This window comes from Myxine glutinosa, chromosome 5 (assembly GCF_964187855.1).
Source record: "Myxine glutinosa chromosome 5, kmMyxGlut1.1, whole genome shotgun sequence".
Taxonomy (NCBI): Eukaryota; Metazoa; Chordata; class Myxini; order Myxiniformes; family Myxinidae; genus Myxine; species Myxine glutinosa.
Window position 1 is genome coordinate 150,259,200 of NC_136265.1, and position 23,501 is coordinate 150,282,700.

The window sequence follows — 23,501 nt, forward strand, 5'->3', positions numbered from 1 at the left end:
CATAAAAAAAAGGTTCAAATCCATCGGCGGCGCTGCCACGGTCGCGGCCGCGGTGATCAGCGAGGCGCCATTTTGCGCTCCCGCTACTTCGTGCGTGACGGCGCTATTTTGCGAACCTGCCGCCCTCACTGCTTCGCTCTCCTCCTGTCCCTCATTTTGGTCCTGGATCGACCCTACCTCTCTCTCCTCTACCGGACCCCAGCTGTCTTGATCCGCCATAGCGCGACTTTCAAAATTCGGTTTTTTTTTTATTTTCGTAAAACAAATTCAAATTTCGGCCGTTATAATTTCGCGCGGGAAACGCGCTCCGAATCGATTCTAACTGTTACAAATTTGGGCCTAATAAATTTAGTCCCGGGTTCGAATTCCACTCCTCGACACCAATTGTTACTCTAATAGTACAACTGGTGTTCCAAAATTTGGGCTAAATAAATTTAGTCCCAGGTTCGAATCCAACTCCTGACAACCAATTGTTACAGACGTGGCTTGGATGTTATTCACCGAGCGGTTTTGGGATGACCACGTCTGCACAAGATTATACTCGATATTATACCCGAAGCCGAACGTTGACTAGTCGCGCGATGCTAGGTCAATGAAGGAACAGACACACGGCTGGGATTAAAATGACGACACCAGGGATACGGTTCTCAAGACCTCCGGAGGAGATTATATTCGTGCGGAAGGTCAGATTACAGGGACGAGAGGTACAACATAGAAAGACAAGCACTTAGACACAATCTTATATTATTCCCAACAGACGACAGATAAACGGGACAAAGCTGACTCACACGGGGATTGATGGAAAGGACAGGCGGGTAGCGATGGCTCCAGGTGCACCTGGGCTCAAAGGTCAGAATCGACTCGGTCCGGTCCAGAGATGCGGGGAGGTCGCAGCGCTCGGATGGCGTCTTGTCTGCTCAAGCTGGGGGCGCATCTCTCCTTCACGTCCGCTAAGTCGCCACGTATATCCGGCGGGGAGTGACACGCCCTCGGCTCGTTAGCTCCGCCCCAGATGGAATCGGTCCGCCCTTCTGATTGGGTGCGGGGGGTTACCAGGCTCCGCCCTTGAGGAGGAGCTGACAGCCAGCCCCTCCGTGGTAACCCCGTGGAGCGCGTGGTCAATGGCGCTAATCGAGCCGGTGTGAGGACGCATCCTCCCCCGCGCCGCCGCCATCTCCTCTGTTGTTGTTGTAATTGTTGGGGAAGAAGATGGAAGGAGGTATGGGAAAGGTCCTAAACTCACTACTGATGCCATATAATCACATTCTGGTGCAACGAAGAGTCAGAATTAATGGAAACGAGTCCTTAACTGACATAGATTAAGAATAACTAGCAAGATGTCCGAAAGTTGTCTACGTGTGGTGCGGTGGACCTGGGCACGACATTTAATGGGGGAATAAGGGGAAGGTCGGCTCTACTGAGTGTTATTTACATGCAATGGGACTAGGGAATGGGGGATTGGGGAAAGTTGGGGAGTATTGGAGAAATAGGGGAATATTTACAAGCGGATATGGAGGCCAAATTCCATATTCGCAACAATATATATATATATATATATATATATATATATATATATATATATATATATATATATATATATATATATATATATATATATACTGTGTATATGTATATATATATATATATATATATATATATATATATATATATATATATATATATATATATATATATATATATATATATATATATATATATATATATATATATACAGACTTGGCATTTAATATGGAATTATTTTTTTTCTTGACTTGGGTTTACTTTCTTTACTCAGTATATCAATCTGGTGAGTTTCTTTTACATTTTGGTGATTTATTTGTTAAAAGAACCATGTCACTGATTGTCTGTCGCAGCAAGAAGTCAACAACAGGATTATATCGCAGGTGGCGTGGCAAAATGTACGGACAGGTGCATTTGATGATTGGCTTCACAGTCGGGTATACAAGGGTTGTTGCGTTCTGTATTAGTGGAAAACAACTGCTGCACGTCTCCAAAAGTTATTGCCGCTTCCTCTGGAGATGGTCCGTCAACTCGACAATGCTGTTTGTCATGGAGTGGTGGCTTTACGAAATTACGGCATGAAACAGCGTGCTATTGCTCGGCAGTATGGCATCACTCAAGGTCAGGTGTCAAAGATCCTGAAACGAAAGGCTCAGAGGGGTGTCCCTACTCCAATACCGAGGCCAGGACGTCCCCGCAGAACCACAAGGAGGGATGATCGCCAGCTGCACCGGTTAGACCGCAATGGCCGTACCAAGTCAGCTAATCGGCTTAGGGCTGAGTGGCAGCAACTGACAAATGTGCCTGTATCCAGAAGGCTAGTCAACCAATGACTGGTTCAAGTAGGCTATTGTGCCAGGCGTCCCCTGAGAAAGCCATGCCTGACCAGACAACACCACCAGCGCCAATTGCAGTGGGCCAGAGAGCACCGTCAATGGCAGCCAGGACACTGGAATCACGTGATCTTCAGTGACGAGTCTATATTTCTGGTCTATCGTCAAGTTGGCCGCGTCTGAGTGCGCAGACAAGTGCATGAAGCCTACAACAAAAATTGTATAGTGCCAAGAGTCCAAGCTGGAGGTGGTGGGGTGACCGTTTTGGCTGCTTTTCATGCAGGGGGCAAAACGGACCTGGTTGTTCTGAATGGAAACCTGAACCAGTTCAAGTACAGGGCCATTCTGGAAGAAACATTGCTTCCATTTGGTCGTGCAGCCTTTCGAGGAAACCTTGTCTTCCAAGATGACAATGCACGGCCTCATCGTGCTCGCATGATCCAACACTTTCTTGCTGACCGTGGTGTAGAGCATATGAAGTGGCCTGCCATGTCCCCGGATATGAATCCGATAGAGAACTTGTGGGCAGAATTAACGCGTCAAATCGACCACTTGGACCAGCAGCCGACCTCTGTGCATGAATTGCAGCAGGCTATTGTCACTGCATGGCAAGCAATTCCTGTCCAAACCTTGGCAAATCTCGTGAACAGCATGCCTCGACGTGTACGTGCTCTCCTGAATGCTCGTGGGGGTTACATGAAGTACTGAACTGTAATTTTACTGTCTGTAATCCCAGTCGTAATTTAACTTTTGTTTTTGTTAAAAAAAATTTTGGCTAATGTGCAAAATAAAGAGATACTTCTGGAAAACGTACAGAAGTTTAACACAGTACTGTCCATGAATTGAGTTCGATATCAGTTTACATCACTTTCAAGGATCAATTTATTTGTTTTGAAATGTCAAATGTGGTTTTTGTTTCTTTTAAAGGTCACATTAACAAAATCTAGAATAATTTCAACATAATTCCAATGAACTTTTGGTTCTAAGACATCTTGAAAAGTAAGTTCACCCCCACAAAAAAATATTCCATATTAAATGCCAAGTCTGTATGTGTATATATATATATATATGTGTATATATTAAATGAGGCTGTCCTCGGGGTCTTTTGAGTCCCTGGGGGGTCGTTTTGCATCCTCGACGTATTTTGGGTCTTTGGGTCTTCTGAGTCCTCGGGGTGATCTTTTTCTTCATTGTATTTAAGGGTCTTCTGGGTATTTTGGGGGTCTTGGTGGTCTTAAGGTTTGTGGGGGGTCTTAAAGGTTCTTCAAAGGTCCAATGGGTCTCAGCAGTCCAAAGTGTCGAAAGGTATATTCCGATAGTACATAATTAATAGACATTCGTAATTAATAGTCAGGATGCCACTGACTTCAAATAGTACATAATTGATAGATATATTGAAAACTCACATGGATGGAGAAGATCATATGGTGGAGTTTCTTCTTCTTCAAACAAGAGCAACTTCTGGCTGTGTGTGTTTGTGTGTGTGTCGTTGTTTGGTCTCTCCATATGCGGGTTTCAGTAGGTGGAACAGATTCCTCCCAGGTCTCAAAGTATCCACCTCTGTTTCAGTAAGTGATCATAATCCATGGGCCAGTTTGTGAAGTTTTCTTATTCTCAAAGTTTTCTTCTGAGGCTCTTTAAAGGTTTGTTACCGAGCCCGGGACGGCTTCCAACTGCAATTCGTTTTTCGTAATATTCCCAGAAACGGTTTTAAAGATATGTGTAAGGTTCTTTTTTTTTCTTTCCAGTTGCTACAATAATCACTGGTACAATAATTTCAATGCTCTTCAGCTTCAAGGATCTTTCACTTGATTTTTGAGGTCTTGGTATCTGGTCATTTTCTTGATTTCTGCATTTACGGCAAAAATCGATGGGGAATGACGCCTCAATTAGCAATGCCTTCTTTTCTTTTTTGTTTCTCATCACTATATCCAGTCACAATGCCTTGTTTTCCATGGTCACGCTTGATAGGATCATTATGCTGTACATGAGCATTACTTCCTTGCTATCAGTGATTGCTTTTGGTTCATGTTTCCACAAGTTTTCTGGAACTGGGATATTGAGACTTCTGCAGATGTTGACATGGGACTACTCGACATACTTTGTTGCGCCTTTGGGTGTACAGCTGTTCTGACATGAGTTTTTTTACATCCCAATAGGAGGTGGCTCGTACTTTTTCTACCTTGCAGAACCTCCACTTGTTCGATTGACTCTGTCCCGCGATCTTTTTAAAGCTATTTGTCCGAGTCTGATGTCTGATGTCGGATGTCCGATGTAAACACTAAAAACACCGTACTGAAGATACAAGCCGTTTAATATGGAATTCACACATATGCGGGAAAAGGGTTGGCTCCAGTTAATTGCCAGATCCCTTCTCAAAAGCATTTAAAATTCCCCCCATTTATATACACCGAGGCAACTTCAGCGCAGAAAAGATTAGTATCATAAAAGGAAACTTCCCACAAGAAACATGTCTCGCACGCAATGCACCTCACATGGCCTTGAAGGTCATTTCCCCTGGATGTAGGAGTTTTGTACCAGGGCAGGTAAAACACAGAGTTTCTTTCATTGTTAGATAAGCAGGGCAAAGAAACATGGACCAGCTTTTGGCCATGAAGCAAAATGCAAGAGAAATCAAAGGGAATGAGAAAAATCACATTCCCAGCCTGTCAGCTGTCTAATAAAAAGTTTAAGTAACCATCAGTTCCCACACATTGGTGTAGTGTCCTTGGTCTTGGGCATTTATAATGATTTGTTTTCCATCCCAGTTGAGCTGACATCTTCTTAGCCATTTCAAAGAGCCTTCTTTGTCTACTCCCAATCTGTCCAACTCTTTTTTTGAATGTTTTATTGTTTTCTTTTTGAATGTCTTATTTTATTGTTTTCCCAGTTGTCGGGGTATATCTGTTGATATTTCGTTTTATATTTTTCTTCTTTTTTTGCAACTAGCAACGGTACCCGCCCTACGGGCGAGGCTTCAATTGGGAGGCCCAAATGAAAAGGCTAAATATCAGAAATTGAAGGCTTTTTTTCTTTTAAACGATTTAATCCGTTTAATCCGTTAAATATAAACATCCGTTAAATCTTGATTGGTGCAGCCGTTTGTGTGGCACCCGGGAAAATAACGTCATGCGGGAGCAAGTATCAGCAGGATGTGGCAGTGTGGGAGTCCACGTTTCTGATGCTCCTTCATGCCGAAGTAGCCCACCACTTCTCCAAGCATTCTGCTCTTCAGATCCGCCATGAGAGATTTAAGCTTGATACTGAAGACGCATGCAGTTAGTACTCCCAATGTCGTATGTACTCCCGATACGTGTTTCCTTCATTGTAAAAACTACCAAATCAACAGTTAAAAGGATTTTGAGCCGATAGGTGTTACGGCCTTGGCAAGATCGATGGAGACAGCGATGTTAGCGTATACACCGCCCAAATAGCTATGTGGAATTCTCTCATGTAGAGATTAAACGTCGTTTGAACTTTGGCCGAGGTCATTATCTACTTTTAATGATGTTTATATACGAATGATGTTTATATTGGATTTGGGTCGTCCTTTCTGCATATCTCGTGGGATTGTGAGTTGGAGAGACGGCCGTGATGGCGGGGAGGGGGTTGGAATTATCTCAAGCAGGGATTCAACCAGTGTCCTTATAAAAGGTCTTTGTCCGAGGTCACCAAGTCTGATCGGTGCAGCTGTGCAGCGATCGGTGCAGCCGTTTGTGCGGCACCCGGGAAAACAACATCGTCACAATGGAAACATCGTCACAATGAATGTTATGCGAACGCGAATGTTATGCGGGAGTCCAAACCTGAGAATGCTGGAGACCAAAGCTGAAATTGGAAAAACTAAATAGCCTATTTTACTCCTGGAGATCCCAGGATTACCCACCGAAAATATCGTTGCGATCGGTTCAGCCGATTTTGCGCTACCTTCGAACGGACAGACAGACGGATGGACATTTGCTGAATTATAGTAAGATTGTTGAGGTCCAACTCGTTGTTTCGGTTTCTTGTGTGACATCTTCCATTCCCACCTGTATTTGGAAATTTTTTACTCGGTGGGTGAGGGATACCTTCACTGGTTTGTTATCTTTGTGTTTGCTTAGAAAATGGATTCGGTAGTCTGTTGCACTTTTTACGTATTCAGCTAATCATACAGTTGTCATTCTGTGCAAATGGTTGAGCTCCATTAATCCGCTACCTCCTTGTCTCGGCATGCTCTGATTTTTGTAAAGCATTTTGTGGATGGTAAGGAGTTTCCTTATTTTGATGTCCAGTTTATTTGATTTCTGATTGTGAACAGTTTATTGTTCCGCATCTGTACTGGAATACTGATATCATGAGTTGGTTTATGGGTTTGATTTTGTTCCTTGGATATAGGTATGTTTTCAGGATCAACCTCATTTGACACAGGTATTCTATGGTAATTGTTCTGTGTATTTGTTTGTGACATATTTGGTGGCCCTCTTCTACTCTAGTATTTATATGATGCTTCGTTTTCTAGCTCCTGTATTGTTGTATATGTTGTCCATTTTTGTTGCTCTACCTTGTATGAATATGCACTTAGCACACTTATCCAGGCCAAATTCCATATGAATGATGTCAGAGTACTGTCTCACTAAGTTTAGTTGTTCTGCCAACTTTTTGTCATTTGGTGCAAAGAGTTTGAAATCATCCATGTAAAGTAGATGTAACCTTTTTTTCTCTTTGGCCATTCTCTTGGCCTCTTATTTGATGTCAGCGTGTATCCATGTCCTTGATCATTAATGAGGTTGCTGAATGGGTCCAGGGCCAGGCAAAACAGGTGGGAGTGAAAGGCCGTCTCCCTGGAAGATTCCTCAACATATCTTCACTCCTGGTATTTCGATCTTTCCTTCCGAGTGGCGTAATCGAGGGAGGCGCAAAGTGCTCCTCCCTTTATATGGGACGGTTTCTCTGTATGTAACTTTAACATGGGGACTGAAAATTCGTTTCTCGACTTCTACTGGACGAAATCTGCAAATTTCCGAAGTAAATGCTTGTGAACTTGTGAAATTTCAGAAGAAGTACATCATGGTAATATGTTCCAAATTTCACCAACATCCGTTTCCGCATTCTTGACTTTTATTAAGAAAACCCTCAAATTCACGTTGGTGTCCGTCAGTCCAACCAATCAACATTAGGGGACGCCTGAAATATGTAACAAGCTTTTTGTATTTGACCCCTCCCCCATTGATTTCATGCCCCAGGGGGGTGGGGACTTGGCTCACGGTGAGTCAAAACGGAGGAATTTTTAAACTAAAAACTTAATATTTGGCCATTCCTTGTGGAACTTTTTGCCATCTTTCAAACTTGATTTTGGTTGGAAGTGTGGGGATTTGCGATGGGGTGCCATCGACTTCGTTCTCGTTCCAACGTGCTATGCAGCTTCTCTTGGATGGCTTGATTGAGCATTTAAGCCTTGGATTCAGTCTGCTTTTAAGCCTTGTCGAATTTACACCTTCACATGCATGCCAGACTTTCTTCAGTTTATGCACTTTTGTAACCTTAACATTGGTTAATTGTAGAGGTGAATCACTGAATGCTTTTGCATCTTCACCTTGACACTGTAGTGTTGTAATGGACAAGAGAAATTCACCTGGCTGTACCTATTTGGAGGGGTGGGAACTGGGAGGGAGATTCATCTGGCTGAGTGTTTTTAAATGAGTTAGTTATTATGACCAGGGCTGGCAGGATTGCCAAAAGCTATGCACGCTCACCTCAAATCCATATAGCCTGGGTTTAAATCTCGACGCAGCTACAAACTGTCATCCAGGTGTTTCACAGGTAGGGTGAATCATCAATGTGTTTGTCGTCCCTCGGATGGACGGTAAACTGGGGGTCCCATCTGTTGGCATTAGTTGGTCGATGTTAAAGATCCCACGGTGTCCTTAACACAGAGTCGGCGAGTTATCACCAGCATCATGAATTCCAAATTCCTGCCATAACCTCAGTCGAACGTCAGGCCTGGCCAGCAGGTTCGTGAAACATTTGTCCCAACTTCCCTCCGCCAACCACACAAGGACGTTGGTATAATTGTGGTCATTAAAGAAGAGGAAGAAGAAGAAGAAGAGGAGTTATATAACCAGCATATACCTTCACAGGAGTACGTCTAAACTAATACCAGTTTGAGTACTTACCAGTGATGTGATTGATTTTTCAGGAGTTTCTCAGTCATTTGTGACTTCCACAGGGTTATTGTGTGTTTTATTGATCTTCATAAGAAATCAATTTGTTTTAATATTTGTTCACCTGCATACTTGTTGACCAGCTTGTTGAGTTTTTACTGTATTTTATTCATGTATTAATATAATAATTTACAACTTGTATGCACTGTTCAGACAGCTTAGGCCTTATAATGAGGTACCTTAGTAACAAAAATGCCAAGGATTGTTACACGGTGGACAAAAGCACCATTTTTTTTCACCAAAGCTTTGCCAATGTGTTACAATCAAAAAGAGGGTTAGCTGCAAAAAAATCGGATGACAGGAAGTGTACTTTATGACGTCATAATGGCGTCACAATCTACTACCGAGCTCGCAGAGCAAATGTAGAAAATAAGGTTGTGAAGCATTGTGATGAGATTCCAAGTCATTAATTTGACATTTTGAGGGTCAGGGAATTGAAGAGTGATGTAATCAATGACATTTAAGTAACCATAAGCTGACTGGCTGTTGCAGTGACGTCACTATATTCTAATTTTGTTGAAAAAAAACCCCAAAGAATCTTCGATTATTGACATAAGTGCTACAATTAAAGTATTTGTCAACATGACTTCTTGTTCTTTTCTATATAACTAGATTGTGATCTTTAAACTCTTGCAACCGATCAAATTTAGGCCTACATGTCTTTCTTTGTCGAGTTCATGTTTACACATAATTTTAACACAGGGAAAATATACAGTTGTGTGGGTGCAAAAAAAAAAATTTCTAATATTTTATGCATATGAAACATAGTGGACCTGTTTGAAACATAGTGGAGTAACTATATAGTTATAACACAGACTATTTCATTGACTATCCCATCATTTATTGAACGGTCACTGTACAGAGCATGATAATTTTGAATCCTTCTAGGCATACTGCAATGTGTGAATTTAATCCTCTGAAAATAACGGAAATTGGGTTTTGTTACGTGCTCCTCCCCAAACCCCGGTCACGGTGTACCTCCGAGCCCCGAGAGGAGTCACGGCAGAAAGATGTGTTATTCTGTGTGTCAAAGATCAATGGTGAAACCACACCAATTGTTACCAACAAACAAGTATTGTATTAAGGTCACACAAGACTAACAGTACAATAACAATATTAATCAATTGTACAACCAATATATCATTCCTATTATGGTACCATCAGTTTCGTACAATATAACTCACAGTGCTCCAAGTGAGTGAAAATAACATTCCCAATGTCTCTGTCCCAGCTTCAAACCAAAGTCGATCCACGCTCTGAGATCATCAGAACGATGTTGTATCGAGACCAGAATCCCGTTCGGTTGACAGTCACACTGCCAAAGATAGGCAAAGGTATCCTCAAGAGGCGACTGGGAAAACACACCTTCGGGTATGGACGTTCAACGGCTCCCAATCGATGAACCACAAATTCCCACTCAGAATCCACGTTACACACACACACCAGGTTACGTCTGGATGCGGTGAAATGGTTGAAGTGAGGGGAAAACCCTGGAGCGATGCGAAATCAGGCGCGAGGTAAAATGGCCAACGTTCCGTTCTCGAGACGTAACGGCGTTCCAATGATTCTCTTCGGAATCAACCGCAAAACCTGTCACGCAGGTTTATCTGTCACAGCGATAACAACTCTGTCGCAGGAATCCCTTTCCCAGGAAACCCCAAAGTTCACTCGTGACCCTCGTTCGCCAGCGTTTGCTCCAAACCTCCAAGCAGCTCGGCTCCTTCTCCCACCTCACTTGCTCCGCCTCTTTTCATCTTCTTCCTCCTCGTCTTCTTCGTCCGGTGCCCGATCCGGTTTTCGGTTTCTTTTAAAACTCTAACTTTTTTTTAAATCTTTTGACAACAGTTATTTCTATCTCACTTAAACGATAACAATAATAGTACATGCAACCAAAAATGTTTACAGTGGATGAGAACCACAACAACGGAAGTGACGAATCCGTAACAGTTTCTTAAGCAGAAGGGACGTTTCTAAGTCAATAATCTGTAAAAACCTTCATCTATAATCTTGCTCATTAATTATCAGATGTTTCAGTAAAATGAACAGAATTCCTCTTAGAAATTTTTAAATATCATTCTACATCTCACGTAAAATATACCTTTGCAAGTTTACAAAATTCGACAAAACGTATTAATTTACAACATTGGAACATGTAATTGGTTTGAATATTCTACTTTTTATTCTTACGTGGACTGTTACTATCTAATTTCAGGTCATCATGGATTGGACAGCTTGCATTATCTGCATGAAAACTACACCAGAAAGACTATGTTGTCCACAGAAAGGATTTAAGTGTAACGCCAGAGAAGTATATGCTGCATTCCTGGCAAATGTTGAAGAGTTCAGGAAAATAAATGAATTTCCAGTTGATGTAGAATAATTATGGCGCTGAAGGAACAGTCGGAAACTTTTGTGGAAAATAATGCCTCGTGGCATCATTGTTGTCATCAAAAGTTCAACAACTCGAAACTCAAAAGGCAAGTAATGAAGAAAAGAAAACATGAAGTCGAGGCTTCCGAGGGCAGTCGGTGTTTGATGCTAAATGTGTGTGCGCATCTTCTGTGAAACAACGAGTGCCCAAAAATTACACAACTTCGAAACATTTGGTGCTGACGAGTCCCTCAGAAAGATGGCAATTGATATGCAGGATGAACAACTCTTATCCAAAATAACAGGGGGTGATTTCATTGCCCGAGAAGCCAAATACCACCTTAACTGTTTGACGCAATATGGAAACAGACATCGGGCTCATCACCGTAAAGGTGTTTCCTCAAACACGGAAAGAGCAGACGCCAGAGCATTTGTGGAGTTGGTGTCTTACGTTGAGTTTGCCATTGAGGATGGGACATTGAGACATACCTCTTCAAGTTATCTGATCTTCATGATCTGTATGAACATCGTCTTCAAAATCTTGGGCAGGATGTCTCAATCAACAAGCGTCGTTTGAAAAGCAGACTTCTTGAACTTGAAAACGAACACTTGAACACAGGTGTGCAAGAGCAGACAGATGGCAAGAACATCGTTGTTGTGTTTCCAGAGGGAATGCAACAAATGCTCAAAGATGCTTCGCTCGAACACAACTATGAATCAGAAACTCTCCTTTTTGAAAAAGTAGCAAAAATATGCCGAGAATAAATGTTCAGAGAAACGCACTTTGAGATTTCTTCGAGGGAAACTCCACATCTGTGCATGTCAACCTTGAACAATGAATTACCTGCCTTGAGTATAATTAGGTGTTCAATATCAATCCTAATTGCAGAATCAATGAGGTTGGTGATACGTCGTAATATTCTCTCACAAAAGCATGAGTAATAATTACAACAATGATATAGCATAAAACAGATGTGTGTGTGTGTGTGTGTGTGTGTGGTGGGGGGGGGGGGGGGGGGTCTGTCACTGTGTTTCTGTGAGGTAATAATGACATAAGAACAGGGGAGAGGAGCGCGACTACGATGTATATACATATTTAATTCAATATGTTTAATTTTGAACCATCTATCGTTTTATTCAACGAGCAGATGACATAATGATGACGTCATAAAACGTAATAACTCAGTCTAAATAAAAAAAGGGCATCTGCGTTAAATTCTGTGACCCAACAAGCATAACCTTATGAACTAAAGACTCTCCATATGTCAGTGTTGACTAACCAATCCAATTCACGCGTTATCAAGTGACCACGATATTCGTCATGTGTGTGTGTCTGTCTGTGTGTGTGTGTGTGTGTGTGTGTGTGTGTGTGTGTGTGTGTGTGTGTGTGTGTGTGTGTTGACATATTTTAGTTGATGATGTCATAATGATAGTCTATGAACAATACTGGCAACTGCATTTAATTCCTTCACATCAGAAACATATATTTTAATGTCAAAATACGCTCCACGGCTTACTCCTAACTCATTAAACGATTTTTTTTTACATATAATTGTGTAATAATTAGCTGATGACGTCATAATGACGTCATATATTGCCCTTCCCATTATCCAATTTTATACCTTTCTAAAAGGTATACTATGGAGATGCTTTGGTGAAAAAATGGTACTTTTGTCCACCGTGTAACGATATTTTCACTAAGGTACCTCACTATTTTTCAGATTTACTGATGATATCTCCATTGCCCTTGTCCTCTCTCTTCTTTAAAAAAAAAATCGGTCTCTGTCTGTCTCCTCAGTGCCTCAAAATGGCTCAGGGCATGGACGGGACATTGAGACGGGATGAAGACCACACAACTCAAGCGGTTGATGACGCACCCAACATGCTGCTTTACAAAAAGGTCTACTTGTGAATTATCATCACCTCACTCTCTTCACTGACCCCACTACTTGTAAAATATTCAACTCCTTAAAATCCATCACATTATTATGCCTTGTTACACTCTCCTTTGTCTCGTTGGCTAGCCATGGATGGTGTCTATTTAAACGGTTTCCTTTTTGGAATGGCCATAAAATGGGTAGCTGACTTTCTGGCTCATCGCATTAGAAACGAGATAGGCACAAGGTAGAGAGCATACCTCCAACAGGCAGAACAGTTTACGTTTTGTATCCCACTGATAGGCCAGATCTGCATCTGAATCTTCACCAAAATCTAATCTGTTCTCCCTTGTCACAAACTAAACTTGTCTACCAGGTTTCATCCAAATCCGACCACAACTCTTTGAGATATCGTGCTATATATCAGTTTTGGCACAATCAATAGTGAATAATCACTTAAAGAATTTATAAAATTCTCATATCCGGATCCAGATTCGATTTTTCACCAAAATTTAAACGATTCATCCTTGTCACAAACTAAACTTGTCTACCAGGTTTCATCCAAATCCGACCACAACTCTTTGAGATATCGTGCTATATATCAGTTTTGGCACAATCAATAGTGAATAATCACTTAAAGAATTTATAAAATTCTCATATCCGGATCCAGATTCGATTTTTCACCAAAATTTAAACGATTCATCCTTGTCACAAACTAAACTTGTCTACCAGGTTTCATCCAAATCCGACCACAACTCTTTGAGATATCGTGCTATATATCAGTTTTGGCACAATCAATAGTGAATAATCACTTAAAGAATTTATAAAATTCTCATATCCGGATCCAGATTCGATTTTTCACCAAAATTTAAACGATTCATCCTTGTCACAAACTAAACTTGTCTACCAGGTTTCATCCAAATCCGACCACAACTCTTTGAGATATCGTGCTATATATCAGTTTTGGCACAATCAATAGTGAATAATCACTTAAAGAATTTATAAAATTCTCATATCCGGATCCAGATTCGATTTTTCACCAAAATTTAAACGATTCATCCTTGTCACAAACTAAACTTGTCTACCAGTTTTCATCCAAATCCGACCACAACTTTTTTAGATCCCGTGCTATATATCAGTTTTGGCACAATCAAGAGTGAATAATCACTTAAAGAATTTATAAAATTCTCATATCCAGATTCGATTTTTCACCAAAATTTAAACGATTCATCCTTGTCACAAACTAAACTTGTCTACCAGTTTTCATTCAAATCCGACCACAACTTTTTGAGATATCGTGATATATATATATATATATATATATATATATATATACCGTTTTTAGCAATATCACTCAATGGTCGAATTTCAATTCAATTTCAATTTCAATTCGAAAAACTCAATGGTCGAAAACTTAAATAAACATTCTGGTATCCGGATCCAGATCTCCACCAAAATCGAATCATTTTGTCGTTGTCACATACCCAACCTCTTCACCAAATTTCAGCCGAATCCGTCCACAACTTTTTGAGATTATACTGCTCACTGACAGACAAGCCGACTGGTGTAAACATAACCTCAGTCTACCTTCGGTGGTCGAGGTAATAAAATCCACTCTGCAGATGAAAGATTGATCATGGTGGTTATCCCATTTTTATGTTGCAAGCACAACCACAGACAGGCAACAATACAAGGTCGAGCAATTCCACTAAAAGGAGAACGGATGCAGTTAAAATAAATAAATAAATAAACAGTGAAGGAATGCTCTCTCGTGTGTCCGAATACTTTTGGGGTTTTAAAGAACAGAGCCTCAAATTACCTTGCGAGAGGGACCTTGGTGGCACGAGGCAATTTCAATTATATTTGAAATGTGAAAGTCTTGGCAAACTTTTCGTTTTCAGGAAGAGTGCGATCCCATTCGGGTTCGTCCGCGTGTGTGCCGGTTCTGCTCTGCTTCACCATCTGTGTTCTCATTTGCAAATACCTCGTTAATTGAATAATGATGCGGTTTAGAATTGAATATTCTCTTGCAGAGAGTGAAGTCAAATTCTTCTTTCATTTTGGAGAGTAAAATTTTTACATCCCTAAAAATTCCCACGGACAAGTTGATTATTGCACTGTTTTGTCATCGAGATCATTTTCCTCTTGTGCCGTAAACATCCTGCATGGATGTGCATATAAGTTGAGTTCTGAGATGAACTAATCCTTCCAGTAAGTATTTTGATGGGTATAGTGTAATAAGTAAAGTTTGATAATGCATCTACTGTTGGCTAGAATCATTGTATAGTGAGTGCAGCATCATGTTCACTGCCATTTCCCAGCAAATCTGAAGACTCAGAAATTGGATCTGTCCACCAAAGACAAGTATATCCTTATTTCATATGCACATTGTGAATAAATTACGAGTTGCCAGGTTGTAGCACATGGTGTATGTTGTATGTTGATGATAAAGCTCAAGTTTGATGGTTTTGCTTCTGCACCAAATATGAGCATTTGGATTTGAGGACGACCACCCAACAGTGGAGATCAAGAGGGTAGGCAGTTGTAAGAGTGGTAAAACGTGGCCTTGAGCTGTGAACTCCAAGGTCAGATTTTGTTCGAGGCATATTGCATTTTTAATGTTACGGATGCAGCCAAGTTATGTAGCAATAGCAGTGTTTATAATCGCTTCCTTGTTCGTTTTGGACCACACCGTGTATCGAGCTTCCAATGCATCACATCACATTAGGTTTTATCGACCTGGGAGTTTTCGATGGGCGAATGCAACAGTTTCAAAACCGCAGTTGTTACAGCCAAGTGAACACTATGTTGAAAACCATTTCACTCAGCACTCCTGCTATGCTGGTGCTCGTTTTGTGTGTGCTCTTATCCATTTTGTTTCTTCCTTCATCTTGCTTAGTTTCAAGTGAGATCAGGGATGCAACCAGAATTCTCAGGAGGAATCCCACGTTGCCTGCCAAATAGCAGAAATCACAATAAGTGAAAAGGTGTATAAGCCTAAAGGTATATTTGTGGACATTGCACACTCTGTACACACTAGCCCTGGGTGAGGACCAGGGCTTGTTGCCCCTCTCCTCACCCCACCTGTCCCCCACCCCCATTGGAGTGACCCTGGCTATGACAATGACAGGCAGGTTGTATAGTTTGGCACTATTTCTCCTGATTGTGTTTCAATGTGAAAACATTGACAGGATGGCTTAGAGGTACGCACACTCACCTTGAAGCTGTCTAGCCTGGGTTTGAATCCCGACCCAGATATAAACTGTCATCCCCGTGTTTCCCAGGTCAGGTGATTTATACTGGTGTCCTGTCTATTTTATTTATTCTTTTTTTTTTTTTCTGTCCGTATTATTTGGTGGACATTAAAGATCCCACAGTATCCTTCATGAAGAGTAGGTGAACTATTGCCTGCCTCTGGAACAAACTCCCACACTCTCTTCCATCCCACTCCTCCCTCCAGGTCTTTAAAACAGCTGTTCACCACCAGCTCTTATCTCCCCCTCCCCCCATCCAAAACCTTGATCTTTTCTACCCCATTAATACACCCCAAATCCACCTCTTCAATCTCCAACTTCTTTCCTGAAATTCCTGGTAGTGTTCATTTGCTTTATACCATTTACCCACCCTCCCTCCCCTCTCCCCCTTCCCCCAGCCCTCTCCCTCCCACAGATCTACCGATGTCCCTGTTCCCTGCTGTTGCTGTGCTTGCTTGTATGCTTTCCTCTCTCCCCCTCTTGTCTCCCGCTCCCTTTATTGTATGTTTTATGTGTCCGTGCATGTTTTCTTGTTGTGTTAGCTCTTATATGAGCCTCTACTCTGTATACAAAAAAAAAGTGTCGGGCCTAGCTAGCCGGTTCGTGAAAGACTCGGACCCCCCCCCTAACCCCCCCCCCCGCCAATCCCATGATTTGGCGTGATAAGCATAGACTGATTTCCGGATTCCTCTAAATTTCTTTCAGTTTAGCTTAGTGCTTAACAGCATTAGTGACTGTTTAAAAAGGTAGCCATACGTGTTTGTGGTTTATAATATTTTCATTTCAGGTAGGGATTGCTCCCACGAAAACGGCACGATAAGCTATTAATACACGTTAACACGGCATTTGGCCAAGGAGGAAAAACACCTTGGGGAGGTGTAGATATTATTAGTATGAATATTGTTTTGTAATAACATTCATATTTTATTATCATTAATTTTGTTATTAAAAGCGTTGTTGGAAAAACACCAGGATAAAGCTATCTTAACATGGATATACACCTCAACACGCAACCCCACTAGCGGTGAACCCCCCTTAGTGGAGAAAACCCACTTGGGGAGAGGGGCAAATAAATTCCATGCAATCTTCATTGTGTGACCATTGTGTGACCTCCTGTCAAGTTTGGTTGAGATTGGATAAGTAATGACTGAATGTATTGTAACGGTTCTGAGAAGTGTAACGGTTTTTTTTGAGAAGTGTAACAATTTTGGAGGAAGTGTAACGAATGTGAAAACGTTACAATGTGAACGTTACAAAAGTATGGTAACACCCTGGTAATGTAAATAATGGTCGCAACCGTCCTCCTAGTTAATTCCATGAAACTTACACGCAGGTCACGATATATTTTTTTAAATAGTGTATTTCCTTATTCTATGTAGGCTAAATATGTGTTTCCCACTAGATTGACTTTGCATTGTATCAAACAAAATAAGCGTAGGCCCTTGCAATTTCCCCAAACATCTCCGCTCTCCAAAGTTCCTTTCAAAAGGGTGCGAGTTGTGTTCAATCCCGCAAGCCGCCATTGCCCATGTGCTAATCTCGGAGAAGAAAGGCGTGTCTCCACCTCGTCATAGAGGGGAGGAGTGAGCCAGAGGGTCGCATGGCCAATCAGCACCGCAGTGAGCGACCCGGTAGGCGTGCCCTCGCAGCCGGCGGCTTGATTCCGCCCGAGGTGATAAAAGCGACTGTAAGGGACTGCTTCACCAGATGACCTGGGAGATGAGCGAAGAGGCGACACCAAGAGGAGCGGTGAGATGCGGAACGCTCCAAGCCAAAGAGGAGAGGTACTCGGAAAGGAAACCAGCTTTGAAGAGACGCGCTGAAAGGAGGGAGACGGCTCCACCAGAAGGAGAGGAGCAGGTGTGCCGAGCCAGCGCGTGACGTCTACAGCAGCGGATACGCGACGAAGGGTTTTCCCGCCAAAACCGCGAGGAATTGAGAGCTGCTACCTCCGACCTTGCCTCCCTCTCCAGCAATCCACCTCAAGCCCTACCTGCCTGCAATATCCCCCGTGTAAGTGTGAACGTCGTCTGTCCTACTCGTTGTCTTGGGGTTAAGTAAAATAAATAGTTTAAGCTAACAATGCACTGTGTGACTGCTTCTTCCATCCATTGCTGTAAATAATTTTGGTCGCTCTTTCTTTTTGCTTGTGTGTGTGTAATAAATCTGTTCTTCCTCCGTACTCTGTCTTCTTCTTCTTTTTCATTCTCTTTCGGTCGTTTTAGAGGTTTCCCGATTGAATATCTGCGGTGCGATCTGGTCAACGTTCGGGTGGAATCGGGTTCTAATCGGGGAGTAACTGTTCGGACGCGGTAATACCAAACCGCTCGGTAAAATAACATCTTTCATCCGCGTCTGTAACAGTATCGTGGTCATCGACAGACACCAAATTGCGTATTTTCGTATGATTCTGTTCATTCTCTTCGTGAAACGTGCAGTTTTAGTTTCCAATGCAAGATGAGAATTCGTTGTTTTGGGAATTGATGTTTGATTTTTTTTTTTGGAAAACGAAGTCGAGGCTCATATAAGAGCTAACACATATAACATATAATAAAGGGAGCGGGAACACCAGTAGAGAACAGGAACATCGGGAGATCTGTGGAAGGGAAAACGATGGAGGCAGGGTACACAGGATAAACAAGATGGACACTACAAGGACTTTCAGGAAAGGAAACAGGGGATTTGAAGGAGGTGGACTTGGGGTGGATTAACGGGGGTAGAAAAGATCAAGATTTTGGTGAACAGCTGTTTTGCTGGCCTGGAGGGAGGAGAGGGATTGAAGAGAGTGAGGAAGTTTGTTCCAGAGGCAGGAGAAAAGAGGAATGAAGGACTGAAGGTGAGCAGAGTCGATTTTGGCAGTTTCACCAGAAGAGGGTTTATGGCAGATCTTGTGCGAGAGCACAGACAGAGCAGGGGGCACAAGGCCGGAGAGGAGTCGGTAGAAGACAAAGACCACCAACCTGCCTGCGGTGAGGGAGTGAAAGACCCTCCGAATCATTTTCATCGTGGGCGATTCCAATGATTCTGAAAGCTTTGGTTTCGACAGCGTGAAAAATATTCTTCTAAAAATAACTTGTAGTTTAGCAGTACTTGGTTCTGGATTTGTCCTAATGCACACATGTGCAGAGAGGAGTGAGATGTTTTTACTCTGTTTAAAATCATTCCAAATAGGAAATCTACTCTTTTTAGGACATCATAAAGGAGATAAACACCAGGCATGAATAACTAATGTCGCGTGTTAAATAAGGTGGTGTAAAATATTCTGCATCAACGGTGAATAACGTTCGCATTTTGTTTTCCTACAGCCCTTAAAATCCCCATTTTATTTAAATTTAATTATTACTTGAGCATTGTAGAAGACAAATCGCCTTTTTGACACTTTCAAAAACCTCCGATCTAGCAGTACTCGGCCAAAATTTTACGCCATCTCGACAAATCAAATTTGTCGCTCGTGTAATCAGCATTGGGGAATATTGAGATTCAGACAAAATTGTGGCTCATAAGAAATATTGATCTTGCTCGAAAATGCAAAGCAAGAGTTTAAAGGACCCTTCCCATGTCCTTATTCTCTAGACCGCACAGGGTAAGGTATTCTATGACTTCTTGAGTTATATATTTTTTATGTGTTTTGTTGAATTTTTTTTTTTTTTTTGTTACAGTTGTTAAGACTTTCTTGTGATCTATCAAAATCATCATTGGAATCCTTTGAGTTTAAAACTGGGAATATCCTGCTTTGCTATGGATCATGACTGCATCTCGACTTGGCCCTATGGCCTATGCTAATGGTGCTGGTGCTGGTGCTGCGGTTGTTTTTTTGCCAATTCTTGCTCTGAGTTTTGAAAAGGTGGTAAGATGAATCAAGCCAAAGTAGCAAGTTTTACAGAAGCTTTATTGGTAAATAAAATGCTTGCCAAAGCACGAAAAAGACAGGATGGAGATGGTGAAACTGAATTTGAAGGTAACTGTATACTAATTTATAAATGGATATTTAAGAAGTTCTGAAGGATTTTGCTGTGGCCGGCCCATTATTGTAAATCAATAGGTCGGCTGTTTCATTAAAATCCCCATCATGCCTACATATTGTAACATGGAGCCAGGTGGTGGGTGTACCTGTGCTATTTTTTACAGCTATATCTATAGGTGAGTGGCTTGATGGAGTTGATAAAGCCTTGCTGCATATTATCCTCACTGTTGTGGGTTCGATTACCATGACTGCTCAGAAATCTGGCGAGGAGAGGAGATCGGTGCTGCCAGGTCTGTTTATCCCCAAAAATACCACTGTGGCACCCCAAAACCCTATTATTATATGGGGCCTTCTACTGCCACAATATCAATGGTAGAAACTCCCATTGGTACACAAACGTTTATTACCTTCGCAAAAGCGGAAGGTTATGTTTTGATCGCTGTGTATTTATTTGTATGTCTGTGTGTGTGTGTGTGTGTGTATGTTATTCGCATAACTCAAAAAGTATTCAACCGAATTGCATGAAATTTGGTGGGATGATTGGTTATTATACGGGACACATTTGATTAGATTTTGGGAGCAATCGGGTCAAAGGTCAAGGTCAAGGTCACGAAAAGGTCAAAATCGTATTTTAGTACAGTACAGAACAGTAGCTGCGGCGAAGGTATGCGCTCTACCGAGTGCCCGTTCTAGTTTCATACATGTTATTATTTAATTTTAGACAGTGAACAACTACCAATATATTTTTTTGGAACTAGTTTGAACCCCTCCCCCACCCCCACCCCCCCTTATATTTCCCCCTGTTTTTCCTCACCAAGTGCACTTTTAGTGGGGGATAAAAATAGTAATCCAAATGAATAATTGACCAGACTTAAGTGCCTGCACGGAATTTGAGAGGTTGGTGGTTCAAACCCCCTGCCGACTCATAACAAAGACTAAAAATGGTACATGTTGCCTTCTTTCTCGATGCTCTGCATTTAAAAAGGACAAAGCATGGACAAACAACCATAGGTGGGCAACCGTTGTGCAGGCTTAATGTGCCTAATGATGTTCTCCTGCATTGAAAGGGAGCTCTATTTTCTAATAATATAAAAGGCTATGGTGATTCTGTCTCTGTCTGTCTGTCTGTCCGGGGTGTGGCTTACTCCGTTTGCAGAGTAGCTCCACCCATAGCTCCACCCATTCTTGGAGAGGCTTCATGTAAACAAATATCCACCATTTTATTAATTTGAATAGCTTTGAGGCCTGTTTAGTTAGGCCCGTGCTGTCTTTCTCTCTCACACAGGTTTATTTCAACTCAAATTCGATATATCATTTCATTTTTAACAGTCGCTAACATCGTTTTAGACTCGGTTGAAAAAAAACGGGAAGAAATCCGATGAAAGTTTCCGTTTATAGAACAAAATGAATTCTCAAAGGCCTGTAAAATAAAGCCCATTCATTGAGTCATCCTCACGATTTTATATCGAATTCACCATCTGATTTAATTTTTATCGATGGTTTTAGACTCGGTGTCAGAAATAATTGAGAACATTCACGCACACACGGGAAAATGCAGAGATATATTTTTAAAAATCGCGCCCAGGATGATACACGAAAATACACCGCCTAAAATAACAGTCGGGGATAATATCGACATATATTAAAAATTCGCTTTTTCTTTTCCGTTAAGATATATTACTTTTCCGTTTGATGACAGTCGTCACAAAAACGTCAACAATGATGCCGATAAAGCGCGGCGTTACGCGCGCTGCTTGCGAGCAAGGAGGAAGCGGACAAGCGGTAACTTATAAACGTCTTTATTTCAGGAGCTCACTGTAACACTCGCCCGCTCCGGGCTGGGCGCCCGGTGTATATCATGAGGCCACGCCTACCCCTCGGGCGTGGCCACCGCCCACTTGGTGCGCGGAATGATGTCACCACGCCAGTGGGCTTTTGTGTCCGCCACACGCGCCCCCCCAGAATTCCCGCGCACCTGGAGGGCCAGTTTGCGGGGCAGACGAATGACCCGGCCGAAGCGCCCCCTGGCGATCGGCGGCGTCCGGGGTGCAGGGATGCCAGGTGGGATGCCCCTGGCTGCCCCTGGGATGGGTGCAGGACCGGGGGGCGGCGTGGCGGCGGGGCTGGGCGGTGCCGGGGGTCCGCCCGCAGGAGGGCGGCCCCGACGTGGGGGTCGGGCCACTGGCGGTGGATGGTCCACATCGAGGTGGGCCGGCTTGAGGCGGTCTACCGAAACGCGGTCAGGAGTACCGCCGATGTCCAGGGTGAAGTGCTTCGCCCCGGTCTCCAGCACGCGGAAGGCCCGTCGTATGGGGGCCGCAGTGGTGTCCGATGGGCATCGTGGCGGACGAAGACGTACTCCGCCGTGCGAAGCTCCGGGGCGACGTGCGTCGGTGGGTGCCCGTGGCATGCCGTTGGCACCGGGGCGAACCTCTGGGCGGTCTCTTGCAGAGCGGAGCGCTGCTGTGCCGCGGACCATGGTGCCGTGGAGTCGGGGAGGAACTCGCCCAGCACCCGCAGCGGTTGCCCGAAGACCAACTCCGCCGCGGATGCGCGCAGGTCCTCCTTGGGCGCCGTCCGGAGGCCCAGCAGGACCCAGGGGAGCCTGTCGACCCAGCCGCCGTCGCGGAGGGTGGCCCGGAGCGCGGCCTTCAATGAGCGGTGAAATCGCTCACACAGGCCGTTAGCCTGGGGGTGGTAGGCCGTGGTTCGGTGCAGCCGGACCCCGAGCCCCTGCGCAACCGCCCCCCGGAGCTCCGAGGTGAACTGGGGGCCGCGGTCGGATGAGATGTCTGAGGGGGCGCCGAACCGGGCGACCCAGGTGGCGATGAAAGCCTGCGCGACATCGGCCGCCGTTGTCGACGCCAAGGGCACGGCCTCCGGCCACCGGGTGGTGCGGTCCACCATGGTGAGGACGTAGGTGAAACCCCGCGAGGGGGGCAGAGGTCCCACCAGGTCCACGTGGACGTGGTCAAACCGGCGTTCCGGCACCGTGAACGGGGCCAACGGGGCCTGGGTGTGCCGGTGCACCTTGGCGCGCTGGCACGCGAGGCACGTCCTGGCCCAGCCACGGACGGCCTTCCGGAGGCCATGCCAGACGAACTTGTCGGCGATCAGCCTTTGGGAGGCCCTCGCGCCCGGGTGGGACAGGCCGTGGATGGCGTCAAACACCTGGCGCTGCCAGCCCGCGGGCAAGATGGGGCGAGGACGCCCGAGGGAGACGTCGCACAAGAAGGCCGCGCCCGCGCCGTCGAACGGCACCTCGGTGACGCGGAGGCCCGTGACGGCGGTCCGCAAGGCCTGGACGTCGGGGTCAGCGGCCTGGTCCGCTGCCATCCGGGCATAGTCGATGCCGAGGTGGACTGCGTGGGCGACGGCCCGGGAAAGGCAATCCGCCACCGGGTTGTCCTTCCCCGCGACGTGCTGGATGTCCGTCGTGTACTCGGACACGGCCGAGAGGTGACGCTGCTGCCGGGCCG

At 43.8% G+C, this 23,501-nt stretch overlaps 1 protein-coding gene across 6 annotated transcripts in view; it reads left to right on the top strand.

Moving 5' to 3' along the window:
• LOC137426929 (regulator of G-protein signaling 7-like) overlaps positions 1 to 23,501 on the top strand; it is a 260,768-nt gene that overhangs the window by 14,484 nt on the left and 222,783 nt on the right. For all 6 annotated transcript variants that reach the window (XM_068115959.2, XM_068115957.2, XM_068115962.2 and 3 more), the window contains one exon: positions 12,726 to 12,827. In XM_068115959.2, the coding sequence (XP_067972060.2) occupies positions 12,726 to 12,827 (102 nt within the window). The remainder of the gene's footprint in view (positions 1 to 12,725; positions 12,828 to 23,501) is intronic.